Genomic DNA, 25,519 nt, shown 5'->3' with positions numbered 1-25,519 from the left:
AATTAGGATGGAGCAAATAGAATCTAGTGACTTTATGAGAAACCAAGACACAATAAAGCCAATCCAAATGAATAAAAAAATAGAGTACAATGTGAAACATCTTGGATAAACTGCTGACCTGGAAAATAGAGCCAGGATAGATAATTTGAAAATTATTGGTCTACCTGAAAACCATGTTCAAGGAAAACTTCCCTGAACTTCTAGAAGCAGAAGGTAAAATAGAAATTGAAAGAATCCACCAATCACCTCCTGAAAGAGATCCCCAAAGGAAAACTCCCAGGAATATTATAGCCAAATTCCAGAGCTCCCAGGTAAAGGAGAAAATATTTCAAGCTGCCAAAAAAGAAAGAATTCAAGTACTATGCTGCCCCAGTCAAGATAGCACAAGATCTAGCAGCTTCTACATTAAAGGATTGGCAGGCATGGAATATGATATTCCAGAGGGCAAAGGAATTAAGATTACAAGCAAGAATCACCTATCCAGCAAAACTTCCTATAATCATTCTGAGGAAAAAATGGGACTTCAGTGAAAAAGGACTTTCAGGTATTCATGATGAAAAGACCTGAACTGAATGGCAAATTTAACTTTCAAATACAAGACCCTAGAGAACCATGAAAAATTGGAGCTTGGGGACATACCTGGGGTCATGCACTGGGTGACTGTCTTGTGTCTAAGGCCGGGTTTTGGCTGGGATCCCCCTGGGTCTGGGGTGGATGCTTTGTCCACTGTGTCACCTAGCTGCCCCATGATGACATCTTTAGGGTTAAATTGAGGGGGTGAGGGGAATGCACTGAGGGAGGGGGAAGGGCAGAGGTAGCATGGGGTAAAATTCCACATGAAAGACAGAGGAAAGGGCTTATGGAGTGGGGGAAGAGGGGAGGAACAGGGCAGTAAATGAACTTTACACTCATCAGAATAGGCTCAAAGACCTTAAAATAGTCAGAGTTGCCTCAAGGAGGGATTAACACACATATCCAACTGGGTGGAGTAATCTATTTAATCTGGGCAGTAAATGAGCCTAAAACTAATCAGAATTGGCTCAAAGACCTCAGTCTCATTAGAATTGTCTTAAGGAAGGAAAAACATACACACTCAATTGGGTAGAGTAATCTAACCTTACAAGAAAATAGGAGAGGAAGGGGATAAAGAGAGAGGGGCAAAAGAAAGGAGGGCAGATTGGGGGAGGGGACAGACAGAAGCAAATTCCTTTTGAAGAGGGATAAGGTAAAAGAAGATAGATAACAGGGTAAATATCATAGGGAAGGGAATAGAATGGAGGGAAACAGTTAACAATAGTAATTGTGAAAAAAGAAAAGGGGGGAAATTGTACAAAACATATTTATAGCAACTCTTTGTGATGGCTAAGAATTGGGAATCTAGGGAATGTCCATCCATTGAGGAATGACTGAAGAAGCTGTGGTGGTATATGATTGTAGTGGAATGGTATTGTGCTATAGGAAATGACAAACAGGATGATTCCAGAAAATCCTAGAAAGACTCATATGAACTGATGTATAATGAAGTGAGCAGAACTGGGAGTACATTGTGAATAGTGACAGCAGTATTGTTTGATGAGCAATTGTGAATGACAACTACTCTCAGCAATGTAATGATCCAAGACAATCCCAAGGGACTAATGATGAAGCATACTATCCACTGCCATAGAAATAACTGATAAAAAGAGCACTTATTGATTGTACATATATTACCTATATCATATTGGTTGATGTCTTGTGGAGGGGGGAGGAAAGGGAGGGAGGGAGAAAAAATTTGGAACTCTAAATCTTATGAAAACGAATGTTGAAAACTACACTTATAACTGAAAAAAAATAAAAAGAAGAAGTAAACTAAATATCTGAGGAGGGATAGGGTAAAAAAGGAGGAAGAGAAGGATAAATGGTAAGGAAAATAGGATGGAGGAAAAACACAATTAGTAATGATAACTTTGAATGTTAATGGAATGAGCTTACGCACAAAACAAAACTAGATAGCAAAATGAATTAAAAACCAGAATCATACACTAAGTTGTTTATAAGAAACACATTAAAAAAAGAGATGTACACAGAGTAAAAATAAAGGACTGGCACAGAATTTATTATGCTTCTCCTTGGTTTATTTTGTTTGTTTAATTTTTTTTTTTTGCTTCTGCTGTTTAAAGAAAATAGAGACAGTAAAACAACTGGAAATAGGGGAGATACCCATCAATTGGGGAACGACTAAACAAGTTGTGGTATATGGTTAGAGTATTAATGTACAGTAAATACTACTATGCTGTAAGAAATGATTATTTGGTTGATTTTAGAAAAACATGGAAAAACTTGCATGAAATGATTAGGAGTAAAATATGGAGATCCAAGAGACCCTTATACACTGTAACAGTAACAGCAATATTGTTCAAAGAATAACTGTGAATGAATAAATTATTCTGAGAATTACAAATACTCAGACCAATTCTATAGGAACTATGAAGGAATATGTTATCAACCTGCAGAAAAAGAACTATAAATCAAGGTGCACATAATAACATAGTATGATTTTACTATATACATATGTGTTTGTGAAATAGTGCCTTCTCCAGTACAGGGTAGGGAGGGAGAGAAGGAGACAGTTGGGAACTTCAAATGTAACTAAAATTATTTGAATTAATTTTTAAAAGGAATAATATATCCCAAGTAGTCATTTTGTTGTGATATTCCCCAATTATTATCACTGTCCAGTGGTGGGGGACTAATGTAACAAACTAATCAAAATCAGGTTATATTTAGGCCCCGTCTCTAGCTATATATAATTCAAAAATAGACAAGTGTTAAAAAGAAACATATAAAGAGTTTTCATTAAAAAGTATAAATTGTCAATAACTACCCGAGATCATCCAGAATCACTAATACCTAGAGAAATTAAAATTAAAACAATCTTAAGCTATCACTTCATATCTATCAACATAGTAAAAATGGGAAACTTCATAGTTGGATGAACTACAAAAAAAAAAAATCACACCATTTCATCTAAATTACTTCAGCTCTTCTTGAAAAGGATTTAGAATTAGGCAAGAAAAGCTATTAAATTTTTTAAACCCTTTGACCTAGTGATTAAAATATAGGTTTCATATGTCAACTAAATCCCTTGATGGCAAGAAAAGACGATGTACAAAAATGTTCAGTTACATTTGATGTTCTATTAAAAAGTCAGGTGTTGGGCAGCTAGGTGGCATAGTGGATGGAGCACCAGCCCTGGATTCGGGATGATCTGAGTTCAAATCTGGCCTCAGACACTTGATACTTAAAAAGCCAGGAGCAAAATACTTATCCAACAAGTCTCAATAAGGTATAGTATGTGAATATGATCATATATTCAATATGATTATAATATATTACCCTGTGAACAATGACAAATATGAATAATTAAGAGTCACTGAAGAATCCTTAATTAAACTGATGCAGAATAAAGAAAGCAAAGTCAAAAGTAACATATGTAGAATAAAACAAAATTAAAATGAAAACTCAACAAAACACTGATCAAATACAAAGATCAATCTTAGTACTGTGGTATCATCTTTTCTATTAACAGTTATTTATCTAACTTTAAAGGAAGGTACTTGGTGAAGAGGAAATGGAGGGATGTGATATTTGAACCTTGAGGATGTAAAGTTGAGAATTGGGGGGAAGTGTCTGTTGCATTAAATGCATCCTTTTTCCCTTTTTGGCGGGGGGAGGAGTGATGAGGGTTCAGTGACATGCTCAGGTTCACACAGCTAGCGAGTGTCAAATGTCTGAGTCCGGATTTGAACCCAGGTCCTCCTGAATCCAGGGTCAGTGCTTTATCCACTGCGCCACCTAGCTTCTCCCCCTTTTTTTTAATAGGATAAGAAATGTCAACCAAGCTGTTCACTAGGATGTTTAAGTCTTAACAAAATACTTAGTTTAAATTTTATATATTGGCAAACAATTGAATATGTGAAAATATACCTAAGTGGTTTTAAAGAATGTTTCATTTTAATCTCGATGTTTTGGTTTTGTGTGTATTCAGCCATACACTGAGAAGTACCTTGAAGTGTTCAGAGGATAAATACAAAAGAAACATATGGCCATATTAAAATTTAATATAACTTCATGATCCTAATGGTAATAAAATGGTAAAATTATGGTCCATTAAAACCTTGCTGTACAACACTAAGGTCAAGGAGTAGATTGTCATTGTGTTGCTTAGTGCTCTGGGCACTTATCTGTGGAGTTGGCCTACTACAAATTAATTTTTTGAGAGAAAAAAAGTAAGAACTTGAAAGCAAAAAAATATATTTTCTGTAAAAAGTTACGTGATTTTCCTTGCTTCATTCTCAGTATGTGATCTTGAAACATCACTGATTGAGGCAAGGATTAGGGATAGCAAAACATTTTTTTACATCAATAGTACATAGTATAAAAATGGGGAAAATTAGAAATATGGCAATGAAGAATTTTAAAATAAACCTACAAATGAATTAATTGATGCAGTGATACCACATATTTTCAGTTTTTTTCAATAAGTAAGGAAATTATTGAGGAAGAATTTTAAAAAGAATTTTTAGATTATAGATTGGTACTTAATGAAACATTTTTCTTGAGGAAAAGATAGTTATCTAGGTAGTATTCATTAATCCTCCAGCCTTAACAGTTGTGACTATATGCTATGTGGTAGGGTGTCTGAACTGGAAGTTTGGAATTCCATTTGCATGTGAGTCCTTTTCCTGATTAAGAGAGGCTGTACCAAAGCAAGCATCCTACATGCTAGACTGGACTGTGAAGGAATCTGGAGTAAATGCAGGTTTTTATCAGAAAAATAATTGTTGCATCTATGGTTTCCCCTTTCAGGAATATGATGGTATGAAGCAAATGCAAGAGGAGATAAATTTTAGTATAATTAGATATATTAGAATTTGGCTATTTATAGCTAGCCTTCCAAAAATGGTGATTCAAATGTTAACTGGATATACAAATTGAATCATTTGGTTAAAATTCTCCAATACGTCTACATGTACAAATATGGGCATGAGAGCATTTTGGATTAGTTCTAAAAGGTCCATTTTTTTTAAAGACCTGGAGAGATATCTATAAATCATATAGAATTCTAGGGTCTCCCTCATTTTATATTTGAGAAAATTGAAGTCCTGAAAGGGTAAATGACTTTTGGAAAACCAAACAGGCAGCAAATAGCACCCCTGTGTGGGGACTTAAAGCCGCATCATCTAACTCCAGATCCAGAGATCTTTCTGCTACATAATAGGGGGGTATGTGTGAGTGTGTATGTGCCTGTATGTTCATGTATGTGCATGTATATAAAATTTATCATTATGTATATTATATAGGCATATATGTGCACACACATATATGTTATTTTAATCCCTTGCCTCTCTCATACCAGGTAAGATTATTTTTTCCAAGGTTCTTAAAACTGACATTTGTAGTAAGAAATTTATAAGTTAAATATTATTACTCTGTATATTTAATATCTAACTTATTTGAAAGGCAACATAGCATAGTAAAACACTGGATAGTAGAATTTTGCAAGTTCATTAAATTTATGTTTTTTATAAGTTGCTTATTAGACTCAGTTTAATTGTTTCTAAAATTGGGGAATGACGCTTGATCATCTGCTACAAAGTGAGGGGTTTTTTTGTATATTTTTTTAGAAGTTTGTAAGCCTCAATTTCTTGTTGTTCAGTTGTTCTTAGCCATGTCTGACCCTATGTGAAGTTTTCTTGGCAAACATAGTTGGGTGGATTGCCATTTTCTTCATCAGCTCCTTTTACAGATGAGGAAACTAAGGCAACCAGGGTTAAGCGAGTTGCCCAGGGTCACACGGCTAGTATCTGAGGTCAGATTTGAACTCAAGAAGATGAATCTTCTTGACTTTAGGCCTGTCATTCCATCCACTGTGCCACCTAGCCTCCCTAGTCCTTGGTTTACTTAAATCCAAAATAGAGGTAATGATATCTGCTCTGCCTGCCTCAAAGTGTTGTTAGAAGGAACAAATGAGAGAAGACACATAAAAGTGCTTTGGAAGCTGAAAACACTGTACAGATTTAGTTGTTTAGTTGTTCTTATCACGTAAAGAATGAGGTGAAGAAACAATAAAAGAAATCAGCTCTTTATTTTTAATTTTTCTATCTGAAAGACCTACATCTCTGCTCTTTCTCTCTCCCCGTCTTCATTTTAGCAATCATGCCAAGGGCATCATTACTCTGTGTGTGTGTGTGTGTGTGTGTGTGTGAGTGTGTGTGTGTAAATTGGTAAGAATGAGATATTTATTAAAATTCTTTCTTCTAAAAAGTGTGAACTGTTTTTATGACTATAATGGCACTAAATGCCACATCATTTCCATCTTCTTATTTTTTATGGTCACCATAGATGTAGACAAGCTATAATTTTACATTTAAGTGGCTGAATCAGGTAATTATATTCATGCTGATGGACTGTGCTAGGTATAGCATTTCTTTATATATTGGAAAGCTTTTAGTTTTCTCTTCAAAATCCAGGTTTTTTTATTTAATAGTATACAATGAGAGGATGACAAATAAAGTGGATTTTCAGTTTTCATAGTCATTATTTACCCTAATATTGCACATTACTATATTTCTTTATTTCTGTGCCTGAATACACATTACTCATAGATAGTTTCTGCCATATAAAGTTGGCAACTGTCTTATTTAGCTTTCTGAAATTAAATATTTTGGAAATTATGTTGATTGTTTTCTTTTTTGTTTGCTAGTGGATGTGGTTTTTGGACACAGTCTATTTGTAGTGGCATAAGTATCATTTAAACTCCTCTAATAAAAGATGGTTGCCAAAGCCAGCATCATTATTTTTGCCCATTTCCCATGTTTCAGGATGGGCAGCTCATCTAAACATGTTAAACAGGAGCTCTGATAATTACTTGGAATATCTTTTCAACTTTATGCTTTATATAGTATCAATTTTTACTTATTTTCTACCTAACCCAAGGGTTGTTAAACTGGGTTCACAAACACCAAAATTACCTGTTGAGAGATTTTAGAGGATGCATCTACAAATTTTTTAAAAATATATATTTTCATAAATGCATTTCACTATAATTAGTTTCCTTTGTAATCTTGTGTATTTTATTTTTATGTATTTAAAAATTTTATTTGGAGGAAAATAAAGTTCCCATAGACTTCAATGGACTGCCAAAGTTTCCCATGACCATAACAGGGTTAAGAACTGCTGCTGGTGGATCTAACATGCTTAACTTAGAGTTTAGGCTCAGTAATGTATTAAGCTATTAGTGGCAGGGAGCTGGTCTAATCATGAACATAAAACAATTGGGCATGTTCTGTTTTTGTAGGTTTTCAAGAAGGTTGTTATAATTGCTGAGCCTAATGATAGCCAATTGCTGAATGAACTGTTGTCCAAATGAGTGCATCAACATGTCCCATCTTCCATGAAAGAAAGAATAAATGAAAAGGCATTTTTTATGCACTCACTTATGCAAAGCAGTAGTGATACAAAAAAGAATAACAACACAGTCTCTGCTCTTAAGGAGCTCACATTCTAATGGGAAAATAAACGCATATAGAAGGTTTTATCTGCAAATCTGATGGAAAGGTCCCATGTCCTTAGGTTATAGTGCCAAGACAAATGGTAAATATTCTTCTTTAAAGTCATATCCATTGATAAATATTTACTTATGATATGGAACTATTAAATTGAGCCAAAAACTTTCTTTGATGATGAGAACTTTATTTTCCCAGTTCTCAGTAGCTATAGTAACAGAAGAGAAAGCGTGGCTTTGTCACCTAAAAAGGCAGTTGATAAGTCACATTCCCACAAGGGTTGCTCCTCTGAAAACTGGCCACAGTCATGTGCCAGTAGCAACATTGGTAGTATTGAGGGCTTTGCTATTCCTAGGTCTCCTGGGTTTACCTGCCTAATAGTAGCAATAGATCAGGGTTCATGTGGTTGTTGTAGGGATGGTGGGCACATTCTCTGTTAAGGTTCCTTCCCCTAATGATGGTTGTGGGAATTGCGTTAGAAATTGGAGAGGTGATCTGAGGTCAGTGCTCGAGCTAACTTATACTTTATATCTGAATCAAGTAACCAAAACTTTGCTATGGAAGCTGTGCTTATCATAGTATTGCTTTTTTACTAGAGACATAATGTTTTATTTAATGAAATGTAAAAAGTAAGTTTTATAGTTTTTTGTTTGTTTTTTATCACATGGAGAATTAAACTAAGTGAATTATTAAATTAATAACTAACTAAAGTAGAAAGAAGCTTTTCTATTTCTTTCTTCAATTCCCTTTTATTTGAAATTTGGGAGATGGCTCATGTAAAGCAGACATATTAGGTGATGTTTCTCTAACTCAATTGTATTCATGATATGTCAGGAAAAAACCCACTATGATTCTATCAGTACAAAAATAAGGAAAGTTCCTGCTTTAAATCTAACCTAGCTATTCTATTAGGCATTAAATACATTTAGCAGTAAGCTCCTATTATGCATGCTGCATTAAATATCTCTTAATTTTGCCTAATTTTTAAGATGAGGCCTCCCTCTGAAATGCTGTTCATGTCCCACTAGTAGTTTTCTGTAACTTTACAAATTGGCTTTGTCCAAGGCTGATATCTTTTGGATCCATTCTCAGATATGTAGAACCAAGAGCACACTCTCAAATTCCTTCACTGACCATGGAACCGTGCCTGTCACTGAAATGAAATTATCCACTAATCAGGCTTTATGAGCAATTTCACACTTTTCAAATTATTCAGCAAAGGCCACAAACCTTAATGCACTGAGGGCCACAGGTTCTGCCTACCACATACACCCATCTAACAGAAGATAAAAGAACTTGCTATAGTTTTAACTGAGCCATCCATGTTCCATATTTTGTCTCATTCCAAAGTACGGAAATTGATTTTTATTACTGCTTGCCCATCTTCATCCTCTTTTTATTCCCCTAACCATACCCTCATTCCCAAAGTAAATTAGATCTTTATGCTTAGAAACTAATTGAACAAAATGTTAAATTGCCATAATTGCCAGGGTTGTTTGTTTTATTTTATTTTGTTTTGGGTGTGGGGGTTGTTTTTCTGGTCCTGATATTCAATTCAATTCAACCAATATTCACTAAGCATCTATTATGTGTATTTCGAACAATGTAATAAAGCAGTCTCAGAATTGTGAAGGTTTTGAAATTAAGATTGTACTAAAGATACTGCTTAGGATTTAGTGCTGGCAATGACAGCATCATTGTGATAAGAATAAAAAAGATCCAGGAACAGAACTCAGTTTTACAATTGCCTTTCTTTTTTCTGATGTCACCATCATCACTGTCACTATCATTCTCATTCTCATTATTTTACATTTGGATACTACATTTAACTTTCATACACCTTTCCATTTTTGTAATCCCATTTGATCCTTGTGTATATGAGAGGAGATGGTAGAGATCTCATAGACTCCTTCTGAGAAATGAAAACATACAGATAGGGTAATATGGTGGCATGAAATATCCTGGGGAGGCCAGGCTTCCTCAGAATGCCCCCAACAATGATCTAAAAGGGCACCAGATGGAGCAATGTCCAATAAGAAAGAAAAAGAGAAATACCAGTAAGAACTTCCATCTAGTCTCTGATTACACAAGAAGCTGGGCAGAATTGTGTGGATGCTCAGTTATGAGACTTATCAGGGGAGGCAGAAGCCAGCATTATATCTAGTACAAAGGACTTGAAGTTCAAGGAATCTTAGGCCTACAATGTTCTAGCAACAGTGAAGGAAGAGCCAACCACTGATAGGTCATTGAGCACAAAGATGGAGCTGGCACTATAAGCAAATCTTTGGCCACTATTACCAGTGTTAGAGTCATAGCAGGATACAAGAAATAGAGTTCAGGGTAGTCCCTACATCAGAGGGCCTTCTAGACGGCCTAAAACCATCAGTCTCCAACATGCATTCAGGGGTTCATGACTTCAGCACAGGATGGCACACATTTTCATCTTGGAATTATGCAAGAACAAAGAAACAGAGATGGTGCCAAGAACAGCATCAATGTTGAGCCATCAGGAAATGGAATAAGAATCCAGGGCTTGTGGCAGAGGGTAGGGACTCATCCCAACCACCCTAGTCACAGCTGCAAGGGCATCCAGAATATGGTTAGTTCAGGACCAAACAGGGCCTGCCTATCCCTTCTAAGACACTGAGGAGCAGTAGAGTGTGGCCCTGGCATAAAGTCCCAATCCATATACTGGGGCTATATGGATGATTAATCAGAAGAAAACTCCCAGTACAATGGGAAAATGCCACGAGTTAAGAGAAGTTCAAGATATACAAAGAAGAGAGGAGTAACCCCATGAAAACTTCAAGTAGAGACTTAGAAGAAAGAATCACTTGGCCATAAGAATCCCAAGAGTTGATGGAAGAAATGGTTCAGATTAAAAATATATATATTTTTAAATGGAAGTCAAGAAAGAAAAAAAATGAGAGGAAAATAAATAACAAAACACAGAGCAAAAAGCATTACCCAAGAAGTGAAAAACAGAATGGAGCAAACAGAATGAAGTGATTCCATGAGGCAAGAAATGGTAGGACAAAGCCAAAGGACTGAAAAATAAGAACATGTAAAGCACCTATGATCACAAAAAAACCTGACCTAAAAACTGATTGAAGAAAAATAATTTAAGAATCCTTGGACTCCCTGTACTTATTAAATGCAGTGCCTTACACTTAAAAAAATAAGCTTCGAAGTGCAAGATGGGTAAGGCTTGCCTAGTACCCATTTGTTTAAGAGAGACCTTGTTTGGTGTGACCATGGGCCAAAAATATGATTGCAGGCTGCACAACTTCCTAGTAAAGAAATGTATAATGATGCTCTACTTTGCCCTGATCAGGCAACCACATCTAGAGGATTGCCTTTAGTTTGGGTAGTACATTTTGAGAAAAGTATTGTCAAGCAGAATGTATTCAGAGGAGGGAAAGCTGGAGGAAGACAAGAATAGATTATAAGGCATGGAAGAATGCATGGAAAGAACTGGCACTGTTTAGGAAGGAAGGAGGGAAGGAAGGAAGAATAAAAGGAAGGAGGGAGGGAGGGAAGGAAGAAAAGGAGGGAGGGAGGGAGGAAGAAAAGGAGGGAGGGAGGAAGGAAGAAATGGAGGGAGGGAGGAAGGAAGAAAAGGAGGGAGGGAGGAAGGCAGGCAGGCAGGCTGGCTGGTTCTTGGAATAGCTGGTTTACATGATTGTTTATATTCTGGGATGAGAGGTCAATTTTTATTTGTTTTCAAAATCTTGATTACACCAACTGAAATGAATTATTCCAGGAGGCAGAAGAGGATATTGCAGTATTTGTACATTTCTCAGACGATCAAAGCATCAGAAGTAGTTTACCTCTCTCTGCAACTGCTTAGAGGTTTGGCATATTGGACTTTTCCCTAACCTTTTTGGTTCTGATAATGTGTAGTCAAAGTCCAGAATTTATGGGCTTTTGCACTTCACTTTTAATTTGTAGTACAATGGAAACTAAATTTCAGGCTTTTTTTCCCCTCTGGCTGCAGAATCCATACTCTGACTACTGACTTCCCTGGCTTTCTTCAAGTCCCAACAAAATCCATCTTCTTACTGGAAACTTTCCTCAACCCCTCTTAATTTCAGTGCTTTCCCTCTGTTAATTATTTTCTATTTATCATATATATATATATATATATATATATATATACACACACACACACACACACACACACACATATTTATATATATATACACATATACATATACACACACACACATATATATTTTTATATATATATATAAATGTGCTTTGTATATATTTGTTCTCATGTTGTCTCCCTCATTAGATTGTGAGCTTTTTGAGGGTAGGGACTATCTTTTGCCCTTTTTTGTATTCCCAGTACTTAGCACACTTCCTTGAACATAGTAGGAGCTTAAATAAATATTTACTAATTGATTGATTTGAAAGAGCACTGAACTTGGCATCAAACAGGCTATCAGTGTGATCTGGAGGCGTCTTTTCCTGTAGAATATCTGCAGAATTTTCATCTCCAGGGACCTGAATCATCCCCTCCAGCTCTAAATGTGTGATCTGTTGTTTGGGGTTTATCATCAGTTGGGAAATCAGAGAGAAGAGGCAACAGGAAAGCAACATAACATTTGAACATAAAAGCATGGACACAATCAATTGACCTTTAGAACTGGCAAAAGGGGAAAGTGCACTCCACACACCCCCAAGAATTAATTAAATGTAGTCCCCAAAAAGCCAAAGTACCTGAGGGTGGTAACTCGGGATGTGGTTCTGTATGCATATTGTGTTGTTATAAATGCATTGCCGCAGTAAAAGTGGTTAATTAATCAAAGTCTGTAGCTTCTGAAATATGCAGATAAATCAGTCAGGAAAATTGAATCTTCAGGAGATAATTTTTTCTTAATGATTTGAGTGCGTTCCTTCCCATAAAAATAAAACAAAACAGAAAAACAAATTGATTGCAAAAAAAGCCGTCCTGACATATTAATAATGTACGCTTCATCCACAAGGGTTAAGTACAGGAAATTGAAAGTTAGGGCTGTGGTAACAACATTAATTAAAGGATATTACTCATGCTAGACGTAGGAGCTATAGGTAGCAAAAGGAAGAACATAAAATATTATACAATATGTCACAGTTTAAACATATTGACAAGAAGTCAATAAATACAATTAAATGTTATTAAGAATAAATTTGTTTTATGATCAAGGGAGGTTATAAAGGTTTTTGGTTTTGTTTGTGGGTTTTTTGGGGGGATTAATGTTTTCAACACAGCTTCAATGAAATTTGTTCTTTTTTTTTAAACTGAGAATAATCTCCTGGCATATTATGAATTCTGACAGTAATATATACCTCTCATTTGCAGTCTGGATTTTCTTCTGAGAGATTTAAAGGAACAGCCTTAGTCATTTTGAGTATAAGACTGTAATGCAAAGAATGAAACTAAAAATTAAGCCTAAAATATAAATTTTTTTTTATTCTTAGAAGAAAATTTAAAAGAGTTCTCTTCATTTTTTAGTTCCTCAAATTACTGATTGCTTGTATATTTGATTTATGCAGGTTTTTTTGCAAGGCATTTGCCCCCTCTTTATTTATGGGCATTTATTTCTGACTATGCATGATGCCTTATGTAACTGACATATGCAGGGGAGTAGATTTGAGGGAATAATCTGTGGAAAATCTGGCTGTGAAATTTTCAGGTTTCCCTTCCCTTTCCCTATGGTCTAGAGCTATCATTTTACCAATGTGGAGAAATTCCTCCTACCAAAGCATATTTACAGTTTGTCTGAATCTTCTGGTGTTATAGAGTGGCATGGGGCATTGAGAGGTTAGATAACTTCCCCAGGATCACATAGGCAGTATGTCAGAAGCAGAACTTGAACCCAGATCTTCCTAGCTCAAAGGCTATTCCTCTATCTCCTATGCTGTGCTGCCTCTCAACAAAATGTAAAATGAAAATGTTATTGTTGTTTGTTCTTTGGTCCTGCCCAACTATCTATTAACCCCTTTTGGGGTTTTCTTGGCAAAGATACAAGAGTGGTTTGCCATTTTCTTCATTTTATATATGAGGAAACTGAGGCAAACAGGGTTAAGTGACTTGCCGAGGATCACGCAGCTAGCATTTGGCTGAGGCCGAAGTTGAACTCAGGTCTTCATGACTCCAGGCACTCTATACACTGTGCCACCTAGCTGCCCTGTAAAATTAAAATAAATACCTCAAATACTGTATTGATCGTGTAAATAAAAGGTTACTTGATATATTTTAATGTGTCTTTTGATATGATTTATGTAACAACACAGCAATCTGGACAGAATAATAGAAGCCTATTCATAGGAGAAAAATATGTAAATTCCTAAGCTAGCCAACTCCTGGCTCAGTATTCAAAACACCTCTTCACAAAGTGCATAATGGTTTTTGTTTTCAAAAAAAAAAAAAGCTACACAGATATATTCCATGGCAATGCACTCTTTATGAGCTTGATGGAAAAAAGATGTTTTCTATGTTGACTTGAATGTTTACCACTCCAGTATTTTCTATTGCCAAACAGAAAGACAAATATAGAATCCAGCCACACATGATGAGCAGAGTAAGTGCTACTTACCATTCAAAAGTGGAACCTTTCTAAAGTTCAGCTACAAACATTTCACATTCTGTTTATTTTGTTTGGGGATTCAGGTACCACAAGGCCACATAAGGAGGGTGAGGTTCCCGGTGTGGACTATATTTTCATCACCGTTGAAGACTTTATGGAACTAGAGAAAAGTGGTGCTCTCCTAGAAAGTGGAACATATGAAGGTAAGCATATTTTCACTGCCAAATCTGTTTGGTGGTTTCATTACATTTTTCTCATTTAATTGAATCACGTTAGGACACCGTGTCACAAATGTGCTGCGGATCTTGGTTTCAGAAATTGATGAGGAGGCAGATGGGAATTGTAAAGCACATTTCCTAGAGAAAATGTAAAATGAAGCCGGATTAATTTGGTTCATGAAATTAGTTGAGAGAGTCACTGAAAGAAACCTATAAATATAGACACTGGAATAAATGTGTCACTAGTTTTCTAATTCATGCTGTATCTTTTAAGGGCAAAATGGGCTTATTAACATGGTACAGTGAAACATGGCACTGACTCCCAGAGTCGGGAGGGCTGGGGACTACTCTTCCCGAGGCCCATGCTTGCTAGATGTATAGCCTTGAAAAAGGATTTTCACCTCTCTGGGATAGCCAGTGAAAAATCTAGGACTTTTCTTTGCAACTAGGTGCTTCCAAAACTTCAGTAAATCAAAACAAAACTTTTGCATGCAAAGTGGATTCTAGTTCCTAAAACTTCCCAACTTTACTGTTATATGTTATAATGAAGTCGAATGTTATGTGAGCTTATTTGAATTTTGAAGTTTAATTGAACTGAGTAACATCATATGATCCTAATCTTAATATATGCCCCACTAATTTATATTCATGTAGCACTTTCCACTGTTAAAGTGCTTTCACATGCTATTTCATTAGTTAATCAGAACAGCCCTGGGAAGCAGGTGTGAATATTACGTCCACTTTCAGATAAGTAAACAGGTATTGGAGAGGTTGAGAGATTCAGTTTTGTACACCTAGTGTGTCAGAGAAGTACCCTTAGGTTCCTATGTTCTATTGCTAAGTTTTGTACTCTTTCCATGGTTACAAGTGCATACCATATATTTTCATGTATATCTATTCGTCTCTGCATTTTTGAGCAACCAGAGGCCATAAATTATAGCAAATTATTGAAGTTTGTTGGTGTTGACAATGCTATTCTCAACAATTATTTGTTCCCGTAATACTTGGTGATAATTGATGGATATTAGATGTTGAAGAATATAATACTTTGAGTGTTTGAAATAAACTTTAATATATATTGAATTGTCCTTGGCTACTGGGTCAAATTTTTTTTTTTTTTTTAGTGAGGCAATTGGGTTTAAGTGACTTGCCCAGGGTCACACAACTAGTAAGTGTTAAGTGTCTGAGGCCGGATTTGAACTCAGGTACTCCTGACTCCAGGGCCGGTGCTCTATCCACTGTGCCACCTAGCTGCCCCCTGGGTCAATTTTAACATGGTTCACATATTTATATACATATATAGCTTATTTTCTCTTATTAAATACATATATATGCTTTATTATGTATTGCTTCATTGAGCTTGTGGAACTTGGCTGAGTTTGCATAATTTCAGCAAATTTGTGTGTGTGTATATATGTATGTATGCATGCATGCATATAGAGAGAGAAAAGAAGAGAGAGTAAATTTCCAAGTTATATGCTTTTACAAAAGGGAGAGTATTTGGTGATATTTAGTGCAGCTTGATTAATATATAAAAATAAAAGGCAGTATAGCAAATATTCAGTAACTTGGCATTTTCTTAATTGATTTGAGACATTATTTAAATAAATTGCTTTTTGTATTTCTTCTACTAGCATGATTGCTCATAATTGCTTTAATCTAAGCATTTTTTTTCAACTAGTTGAGAGGTAATATGTAACAGTATTCCAAAAGTAACATAGTTAATAATCTGATATCTCATTCAATATCTAAAAGGCTTGCTGTAAATTGAATGTATATAAGCTCATAAAATCCAAGGACAATCTCTCCTGTCAGATAAATATGTCTCGAACTAGGAATAAAACTAATATGTTAGATATGATAGTTATTCCATGTCTTCATTAAAAAAAATAAGAGCCAAGTCATACAATGCCAGTGTTTTCAGGTGCAGTTTTAAATTTGATTTCCAAAGTCCTTTAAATTTAAAGAGAAAGTTGTTCAAATTATTCATACTCAGGTTTCACAAGACCAATTGAAACTGCCTGAATCTTCTTTTAGCAACTTTTAAGACCCAAGCTCCTAATTTACTTTGTAACTTAATTTACTGTGTATAGATAATCACCCAGGCATATAGAGTTATAACTAGAAATTCTAGCACCTGGGGCAAATTCATTTGGCTGAGGGAAGAGGTTGTTGGGAGTATATTATAATTGGTAAAAAAAAATCAATTATACAAAATAAGATGGGGGAGGTGTGACTGAGAAATAATTTATATTAAAAATATAAAAGGGTTTTAAGAGACTAAGTGATCAATATGAATCAAGTGTCATATGGCACCCCCAAACCCTAATGTATTATAACACTGTATAAAAAGAGACATTATGTTTAGAACATGGAAAGTGGTAGCTCTGTCCTTGTAGGACTATATCAAGCTCATTTTGTTCAGTTCCAGATACCCCATTTTAAGGCGATTATAAGGTAGACACCTTTCAGAGGAATAGGGCCAGGATGGTGAAAAACCTTAAGACTATGCCATATGAGGATGTTTTGTATGAATTGGGTATCTGTAGCCCAGAGAAAGAAAGACTTAAACTAGCTGTAGTACTCTCTATTTGTCTTCAAATATTTGAAGGACTGTCATAGAGAAAAGCAATTATACTTGTTTGACTTAGCCCCAAAAGTTCTAACCAGGAAAGAAGTAGTAGAAATGGCAGAGAGGCAGTTTTCAGCCCAAAGTCAGGAGAAACTGCCCAACAATTAGAAGTCTCCACATATGAAAAGGCTTGCTTTAGGAGTTATCGTTATCATTCTCATAAGAGTTCTTAAAGCAGAAGATGGATGACCACTTGTAGGGACTATCATGGAGAAAATAGTTGCCCATGTGTGCATTATACTATATGACCTCTGAGATGCAATCTAAGTTTGGTATTCTTTGATCTGATCGTGGGTATTTTTTGGAATCCATTTCATTTCTGCATAATCATGAGTTTAATGAAATAAGAATCAGGTTTCTCAGTGATGAGACCCTGAATTTCCCAAAGAAATTCACATACACAAGATTTCTTTAGAGTTTAAGGCTATAAAATCTTTGGAGAAACTACAGAATTCAAGTTTTAATATTAATTCACTGACGCCCATATAGTCCTGGACCGAAGTGTGAGATTGTGCAGTACCACATGGTGTGTGGTATTGCAAGGAATCCCAACCAGTGTTCCCATGGGTTCTCTTTTCACAGGATACAAAGAAAGTAGAAATCATTGGTTCATCGAATAGACAGAAAGGAACACCAGTGCTTTTAGAATTGTCAAGTTTCTTTTATCATTGTCCCAGAGGAGAATGTGACTTTCTCTACAAAATCTTTTTATTACTGTCTTTTTCTCTCCCACCATTATTTCTCTCTGGTCTTGGCTTCATTCCATTTTTAATTCTAGTACATTCTACTATTGGACTACCATTCCTCAACAACAATACTGACAAAAACAAGAGATGTTAATATTTTTTCTATCATGGCCCCCTTTGGCAGTCTGATCAAGTCAACAGACTGACCGCTTTTCAGAATAATATTTTTAAATAATTGAAGGAAATGCTAAATTTCAGTTAGAAGTTAAAGTTGTATTTTTCTAATACAAATTTATAGCCACCTCCCCAAAATCTAGCCACAGACGTCTGTTTGTTAACCCCTGGACAAGACCCTCCATACTTAATTGAAAATTGTGTGGTATATCACATCTCAGAATACTCCCTGAAAAAAAAAAGAATTTACTTTTGGGGAAGCTAGGTGGCATGGTGGATAAAGCACCAGCCTTGAATTCAGGAGGACCTGAGTTCAAATCCGGCCTCAGACACTTGACACTTACTAGCTGTGTGACCATGGGCAAGTCACTTAACACTCATTGTCCTGCCAAAAAAAACCAAAAAACCAAAACAAAAACAAAAAAACTCCCTGAAAAAACTGAGAAATCACTTTTATCTCTGGGACTATAGATTCTCATCCTAGGTCTTCCAATCAGTTGATATGTATTGGATATCAGGTTTAGGGTCTAAGCCTGATTGAGGGCCATAAGCCTTTAGCAAGCAAAGCTAAGTAGGTTAGCCCAGCCATTTGCTTCTTCACAAATAGTGCCAGATCAAGAAGTCTGGAGATTCATTAATTTTAGAATTGGTAGAGATTAAATGGGCTCACTCTAAACTACTTACAGTACTTTAGTCTTTAGATAGGCTAGCCTTCTTAATTATTTCCTAACCATGCCAAATGCAGTCTGGCCTTCTTCCTCAACACCCTTCCATCTGAACCTAGATCCCCCACCCCGCCCCACCTTTTACTTCTTAACTCCTCTATCTATGCAATAATTTTCCTCTAATAAAATATAAGTTCTTTGAGAGCAGGGATTATATTGCATCTTTTTATCATTCATTGGGACAAGCCTTTTAACCTTTCCGTGCTTCATTCCTTTCTACTGTTAAATGGAATAAGTATTGTGATGTGTCCTGAATACAAGAAGTTCCAGGACCAGTTCATGGAGTACTGAGCTGTGTGATCTTTAACGAATCACTAAACCTCTCTGAGCTTCAGTTTCCACATCTGTTAAATGAGGGAATTCAAGTAGCTGATCTCCATAGTTCCTTCCAGGTCTCAAATTCTGTGATTAGAATCCTAGAAATGCAGTCACTTCAAGAAAAAGCTCATTCTGAAGAAGTAGCACATACATTGTTAACAGTCTTTCACAATGTCTTTACTGATGGTGATTACAATCTAGTTGTACAGATGCAGCTGGAATGACCAGCGTGGGACAAACAGCCCTTCCCACACTCAGCATATATGGAATGTATCATTGGATTGGTAACTGCAGCTGTTTTATGAAAGGCCTGCCCTGTTTGTAACTCGAGCTTCAGACTGACATCTTCACTAAAAGTAGCAATTCAATTTTCTGATAGTGGGACACCAGGCAAATGGAGTGAGCTGGGAATTCAGTTTCTGCCCTCTTTTATAGAAGGCATGGAGAGGAGTTTGGAACTCCACCCTCCACTTAAAGGAGAGAGGAGACAGAATGAGGTGTTAACAATGGAGCCTTGAATTAGCACCGTGGGAGTGAGTTGGGAAGTGATGAGCTGATCCTGGGAGGGGCATCTTCCCTGTCCCGCCACCCCCCCCCCCATAATAGTGAGCCTAAATGATGCCATTTTTCCTGAGACAGTGTTTCAGCCAATTCATACAGCATTTCTTATGATTTCCCAGACTGATTATCTCACTTCAGTCATGGCAATACAGCAGCTGCTGGAACATCACATTGTCTATTCTCCGCACATGGCCAGGTCAGAGGACCTTAGGTTGTCATTTGAACTTTGCAGTTGGTGACCTGAGCCTGAGCTCATTTTGGTATGACTTACAGGTGAAATTGTTGGAGTCTAGATTTGATGTCTGTGGTCAGTAGAGGTCACACAACTGTGTAGTTGATTACAGAACATTTCTGCTTCATAAGTAGCCAACTGCTTCTATTGGTGAGTTTCTGCCCAGAACCTCCATTTGAAGAGTTGTCTGAGTCAGCCAAAGCTCACAATTCTCAACTATGCTTCTTATTCCCCAGGCTCTTCCACCTTACGATACCCTTGAACTTCCTGCTTTTCAGCTCCCTTTTTTATGTTGTCTCTTTTTGTTGTTGTTCAGTCATTTTTCAGTCATGTTGGACTCTTTGTGACACCATTTGGGATTTTCTTGCCAGTAGAATATAAGTTGCTGAAAGTCAGGGACTATTTTTTGTTTTGTTTTTTTTAAACTCCCAGGGGCCTCCACAGTGCCTTGCATACTTCTTGTTCACTCATTTTACAGTTGTGTCTAACTCCTTAAGACCCCATTTGGGTTTTTTTGGCAATGATATTGGAGCAGTTTACAATTTCCTTCTCCAGATCACTTTACAGATGAGGAAACTGAGGCAAAAAGGGTTAAGCGGTTTGCCCAGGATCATGCAGCAACACGTTTTACTGTTGGAAGCTTTAGGTTGTCTCTGCAGTCTAATACATGATTTCTTAATCCTTGAAGACTATCATTTGTTCATAGCTCTGCACTAACTCTCCTAAGCAGTCTATAATTCAAAAATACACATTGAATATCACTTGTATGAAAGATGTTTGCATACATGACCATGCCTCTTCATACATTTCAATGAAATTGTTTGCTTTTATAATACTATGCATTTTAATTTTTGCATTTGAAAACATTATTCTGAGAAGGGGACCACAGGCTTCACCAGAATGCCCCAGAGGGTCCATGACACTGGCTGAACTCTGAACTCAAGAGTATTTAATCCCCTTTCCAGTGCTATCTCCATTTTATATGTATCTGTCAGTCAACCAACAGGTCTTCCAGTGGGGGTAAGGAGAAATACTCTCCAGTTTCTTCCCTCAGTCACATTTTTAAATCTTCTAGGACTGTAGAGATTCCTACCTCTATAGAGGCTGAACTTTGACTAGAACTATTCTCTACCTCCACCTGACATGGAAATTAACGTTCCTATGGGCCAGAGGGAGGCAATGACCATGGGGAGAGTGGAACAATGGAAAGCAACCTTTAAAAATCAGAAAGTTCCATCTCTAGGAGGAGTTAATAAAGCAGACAGTAGTCAATCAATCAGTATTTGTTAAGTGCCTGCTATACACCAAGAAATGTGCTAAGCTCTGGAGACACAAAGAAAGGTAAGAGACAGTCCCTACTTTCAGAATCCACAGTTGATTGGGGGAGGCAATATGTAAACAACTATATAAAAACAAATTATATGTAGGATAATGAGGTCAAAGGGTAAAGGATTTCAGTAGCACCTCAGGTTTCATCAGAGAAGCTTCTCTTATATAGTTACAGAGGCTACTAGATGGCCCTAGCATTCCAATAGAACAGAGTCTTCTGTCTCTCACTAACCTAGCATCAACGGTCTATTTCTGATCTAAACCTCCCATCCAACCCATGTTTTGTCTGACTGTTACTAATCTGTGATACAATCTATTCTAGTTTGCCCAAGATTATGGCCTATGCCTGCTGTTTGCCACATGCCCAGACCATTCTGAGTCTGACCATTACTTTTTGATCTTGGGATCTTGACTCATCTTGTCCTAGAGAGCATACTCTAAGGTTGATTGAGACAGGGACTTTGTCTTATTAAAACCAAGTACCTTCAGGGCAGCTAGATGGCGCAGTGGATAGAGCACCGGCCCTGAAGTCAGGAGTACCTGAGTTCGAATCCGGCTTCAGACACTTAACACTCACTAGGTGTGGGACCCTGGGCAAGTCACTTAACCCCAATTGCCTCACTTAAAAAAAAAAAAAAACAAGTACCTTCCCCAGGGCCTAGCATACAGTTGGTGCTTAATTCATGTTTGTTAAATTGAAAGCTGCTTCCTGAAATTAGCACGAATATTTGGGGTAGGAAGCAGCCTTTTGTAAAACAATACACAAGAAATCTCTTATCAGTTGAAGAGGCTACTCTTTCTAGAAGAATAAAGGAATTTTTCATCTTCAATAAATAATAAGCCTATTTTAAATGTTATACTGATCAAAAGAACAGAAGAAAATCATTTCAAGAAAGGCAGCCCAGGCAGCTAGATGGTGCAGTGGATAAAGCACCAGCCTTGAATTCAGGAGGACTTGAGTTCAAATCCACCCTCAGACACTTGACATTTAGTAGCTGTGTGACCCTGGGCAAGTCAACCCTCATTGTTTTACCCCACCCCTAAAAATATTAAAATTTAAAAAAAAGAAAGTCAGCCAGTCCTTTGGGACCTTTGGGAATCTGGCAGAAAGAATGCAGCCCACATATTACAGCACATTCAAGATTAAAGTAAAACTTTGTGAAGAAGTGATACTCACCCATCTCAGTATTCTGTAATCTGCTACACGGCTTTGAGACCTGTATATATTGCAGGAATTTTGTTGAGCTTCTTAACCTATTTCATAAAGGCTGATGTGAAATTAGAATCTTATCCCATCTGTACCAAAAAGAATACAGTCCTTGAACTTGGAGGTCAAGTGCAAAGGTAAGCCTTGACTGCATTAGTTTGATGGAAAAAATCCCAACTATTAAATTACATGAAATTTTTGAGGAAAGCAATTCAATCATTTGGGTAATAGGAAAGTAAATCTTAAAGTTGTTTTGGGGTTTTTGTTTGTTTGTTTTGCAATTTAATAATGAAAACTAGCCCTATGATTCTTCAATAACCTCGTAGTAGTTTTCTTACATAAAATTTCAATTCCTTTGCTCTCAAATGGGATACCATCATCACTGATGGTAGAAATGGTATTGATAGAAGCTATACATTCCTCCATCAGTCCAAGGTACTATCTATCTAAATGCAAATAAAATTTCATAAATGAAACAAGTACTTGTTAAACCACTTCCTATGTGCCTCTGAAATTAGTTCTTCCTGTCAAAGCACTTATGTTCCATTGATGAAAATAAAGATTTGATCAATACTTAAATTGATGATGGGATGGTTTTCTTTACTAGTGATGAAAAAAGATTTAAAAATCTACCCTACCCGTCGCTTTCTTCACCCCAAGCTCCTTCCTAAAAGACAATCTTTTTAACTTCAAGCTCCAAGTAGGTACTTGTACTTATCATTTAAATTGTCAAATCAGCCCTATCCCTCTTTGAATAGGATTTTTACTTTCTTTTACCTTACATAATTATGGAAAATTCCCTGATTTTACATACATATATACATACCTATACACCTACATACACACACATTTACATATACATATATGTGAATGTGCATATGTGGGCATAGGTATGTATATGTGTGTATATACATATGTATTCATACACACATTTATTTATTTATTTATTCTGGGTACAGTGATTGTGTAGCCAGTAAACTTTTTTTTAACTTAACTAAAGAAAACAAACATATTTAGTAATTTTTTACATCCTTGGAGATCTTAACATGCCAGTTATCTTGTGATGGATTCAGTCTATTTTCATAACAGCTGAAAGACAAACATATGATTTCTACTTAACTGCCTTGCTCCTGACTAATGCTCCAATAATTGTAAGTGTTAACTTGAATTAAACTGGGACAAAATTCTCTGCTTTTATTTTATTTTGTTTGTTTGTTTTTTTTGTTTGTTTGTTTGTTTTTGTTTGTTTGAGGGGCAATTGGGGTTAAGTGACTTGCCCAGGGTCACACAGCTAGTAAGTGTTAAGTGTCTGAGGCCGGATTTGAACTCAGGTACTTCTGAATCCAGGGCCTGTGCTCTATCCACTGCGCCATCTAGCTGCCCCTCTGCTTTTATTTTAAACATGATCTCTTTCCCAAAACAAAAATGGAAATGGTCACACATTGTTAACACCCATTTCCTTTCAAAATAGTAGCTCTGATAAAAGATCTTTAAAATCTATCCAACCATGTGAGAAAGTATTGAAGTTTTTCTCGCCAGCCAATCTTACTAATGCTCTGACAGTAACTTATCTGTTGCTGATAATTCCCTATCTTTCCCACTGAGGAGTAGCCAGAGTTCTTTTTGTGGCAATAATATTTTATGATGTTAAATAACTGAGATCACCACCTTATGCAAGGAGTCAAGGACCATTAATATGGGCAAAACCTAGAGGCAGGATAACGTAATAGGAGGAAACTGTTGTAGTAGATATAGAGGTGACATTGAAGCCAGGAAGACCTGGGTTCAAGTCTCATCTCTGTCTCATCCTGGCCATTTGACTCTGGACAAGTAATGTAATGTTCCCTCAAGTATCTAGGCATCTTTTGAAGACTAAATTACAGAGAAAGTATGAACCTGAATAGGTAGAGGGTGTCTTCTCACCCATGTGTTGTTCTCTAAGTTCAGTCTCCATCCCATTAAGCTGCCTCATACTGACATCTATAGTTCTCCAATTTTTCCTCAGCCAGTCACAGAATGCTTGCACTGAAAGGGACTTTAGAAATTATCTAGTTCAGTCTCCTCATTTTACAAATGAGGAAACTGAGGGCCAGAGGGGAAGAGTGATTTACTTGCAGTTAGGTAACTAGTAAATGAGGAAGATAATATTCCATCTCATGTCTCCCAGTGCCAAACTCAATGATCTGTTTATGATATATAACTGGTTGATTTTTGCTATGATGAATTGTACTTCAACTCTGAAAAATATTATTGTCTTTCAACATACTGGATGGATCTGTAATTTGATACTCCTTTAAGTGGTACATATCAAAGTCCATCTGTATCTGTCTATGTCATTCCTGGCTATTCCCTCTAATAAATCCACAACAGGATGTCTACCTAAATGTTGGGGACATTCCATTAGATTTCTTGACATTAGTAATTTGTCAATGGAACAATCAAAATTTCCATCAGCTATCCACCACTTCTGTTTGTGACTCAGCCCTTTTTAGTTTTCTTTTCTTCCCCTTCCATGAATATATTTATTTGACAACATCTCTCACAGTGCTCCTCTAGTGGAATTCCTCATTTATAATGTGTTGCACACTATTAATTCCCACTACGCGCTTCTCTGTTTCCATTTGAATGATCCCCAACTTCAGTTTGTTGGAAACTAGCATTTAAGTCACAGAAATACATCATCACCACAAGAAATTAGTGCTAAAAACATGGGCCTTCATTTTAGGAAAACTTGAGTCATTAACAACTATATAATTTCTCGAAGGCAATCCAAACTTCTGTTCTCTCTTTCAGTCCTGGGCCACTGACAGAATCTGTCCAAGCTCAACACATAACAGAATTCCTATCCTCTCCCATCCCACCAAGATCCATTGGTTGTCATTTTATGCCCATTGTTTTCATTTATTCTTTTCTCTTTTAACAATCTTCACATTTCCAAGGATCACTAAAATTCTAATTTTGGGACAGACCATACACACATCAATAACTGATGATTCAAGGTCTTTGAGGATTATACTACACTGCTGAGTAGTTTGTCTGAAAATAATGCTTAGAAATGGCCAGCCTTCACTTCAGAGCAGCAGTGATGCTAACCACTGCACTACAGAGGAGTGGCAGGTTCAAGGTGGAGAATGAGACATGCAGAGCTTCTGAGGTTGCAGGAGATTGATGTTTCTACTTTTTTTGTTTTTTGTTTTTCTTTTTTTGAGGTTTTCCCCTTTTGTTCCAATTCTTCTTTCACAAGATGACTAATGCAGAAATATGTTTGATGTGATTGTACATATATAACCTATATCAGATTGCTTGCTGTCTTGG

The 25,519-nt window shown here is 36.5% G+C and overlaps 1 protein-coding gene across 1 annotated transcript in view; it reads left to right on the top strand.

Annotated features, from left to right (window-relative positions):
- Window positions 1–25,519, top strand: part of MAGI2 (membrane associated guanylate kinase, WW and PDZ domain containing 2) — a 1,715,773-nt gene that overhangs the window by 947,815 nt on the left and 742,439 nt on the right. Inside the window, 1 exon segment of the mRNA XM_043965407.1 lies at window positions 14,206–14,325. Coding sequence (XP_043821342.1) covers window positions 14,206–14,325 — 120 coding nt within the window.

Source organism: Dromiciops gliroides, chromosome 5 (genome assembly GCF_019393635.1).
Source record: "Dromiciops gliroides isolate mDroGli1 chromosome 5, mDroGli1.pri, whole genome shotgun sequence".
Classification (NCBI taxonomy): Eukaryota; Metazoa; Chordata; class Mammalia; order Microbiotheria; family Microbiotheriidae; genus Dromiciops; species Dromiciops gliroides.
Note: the sequence above shows the minus strand (reverse complement) of the source record. Positions and strands in the feature narration are given on the sequence as shown.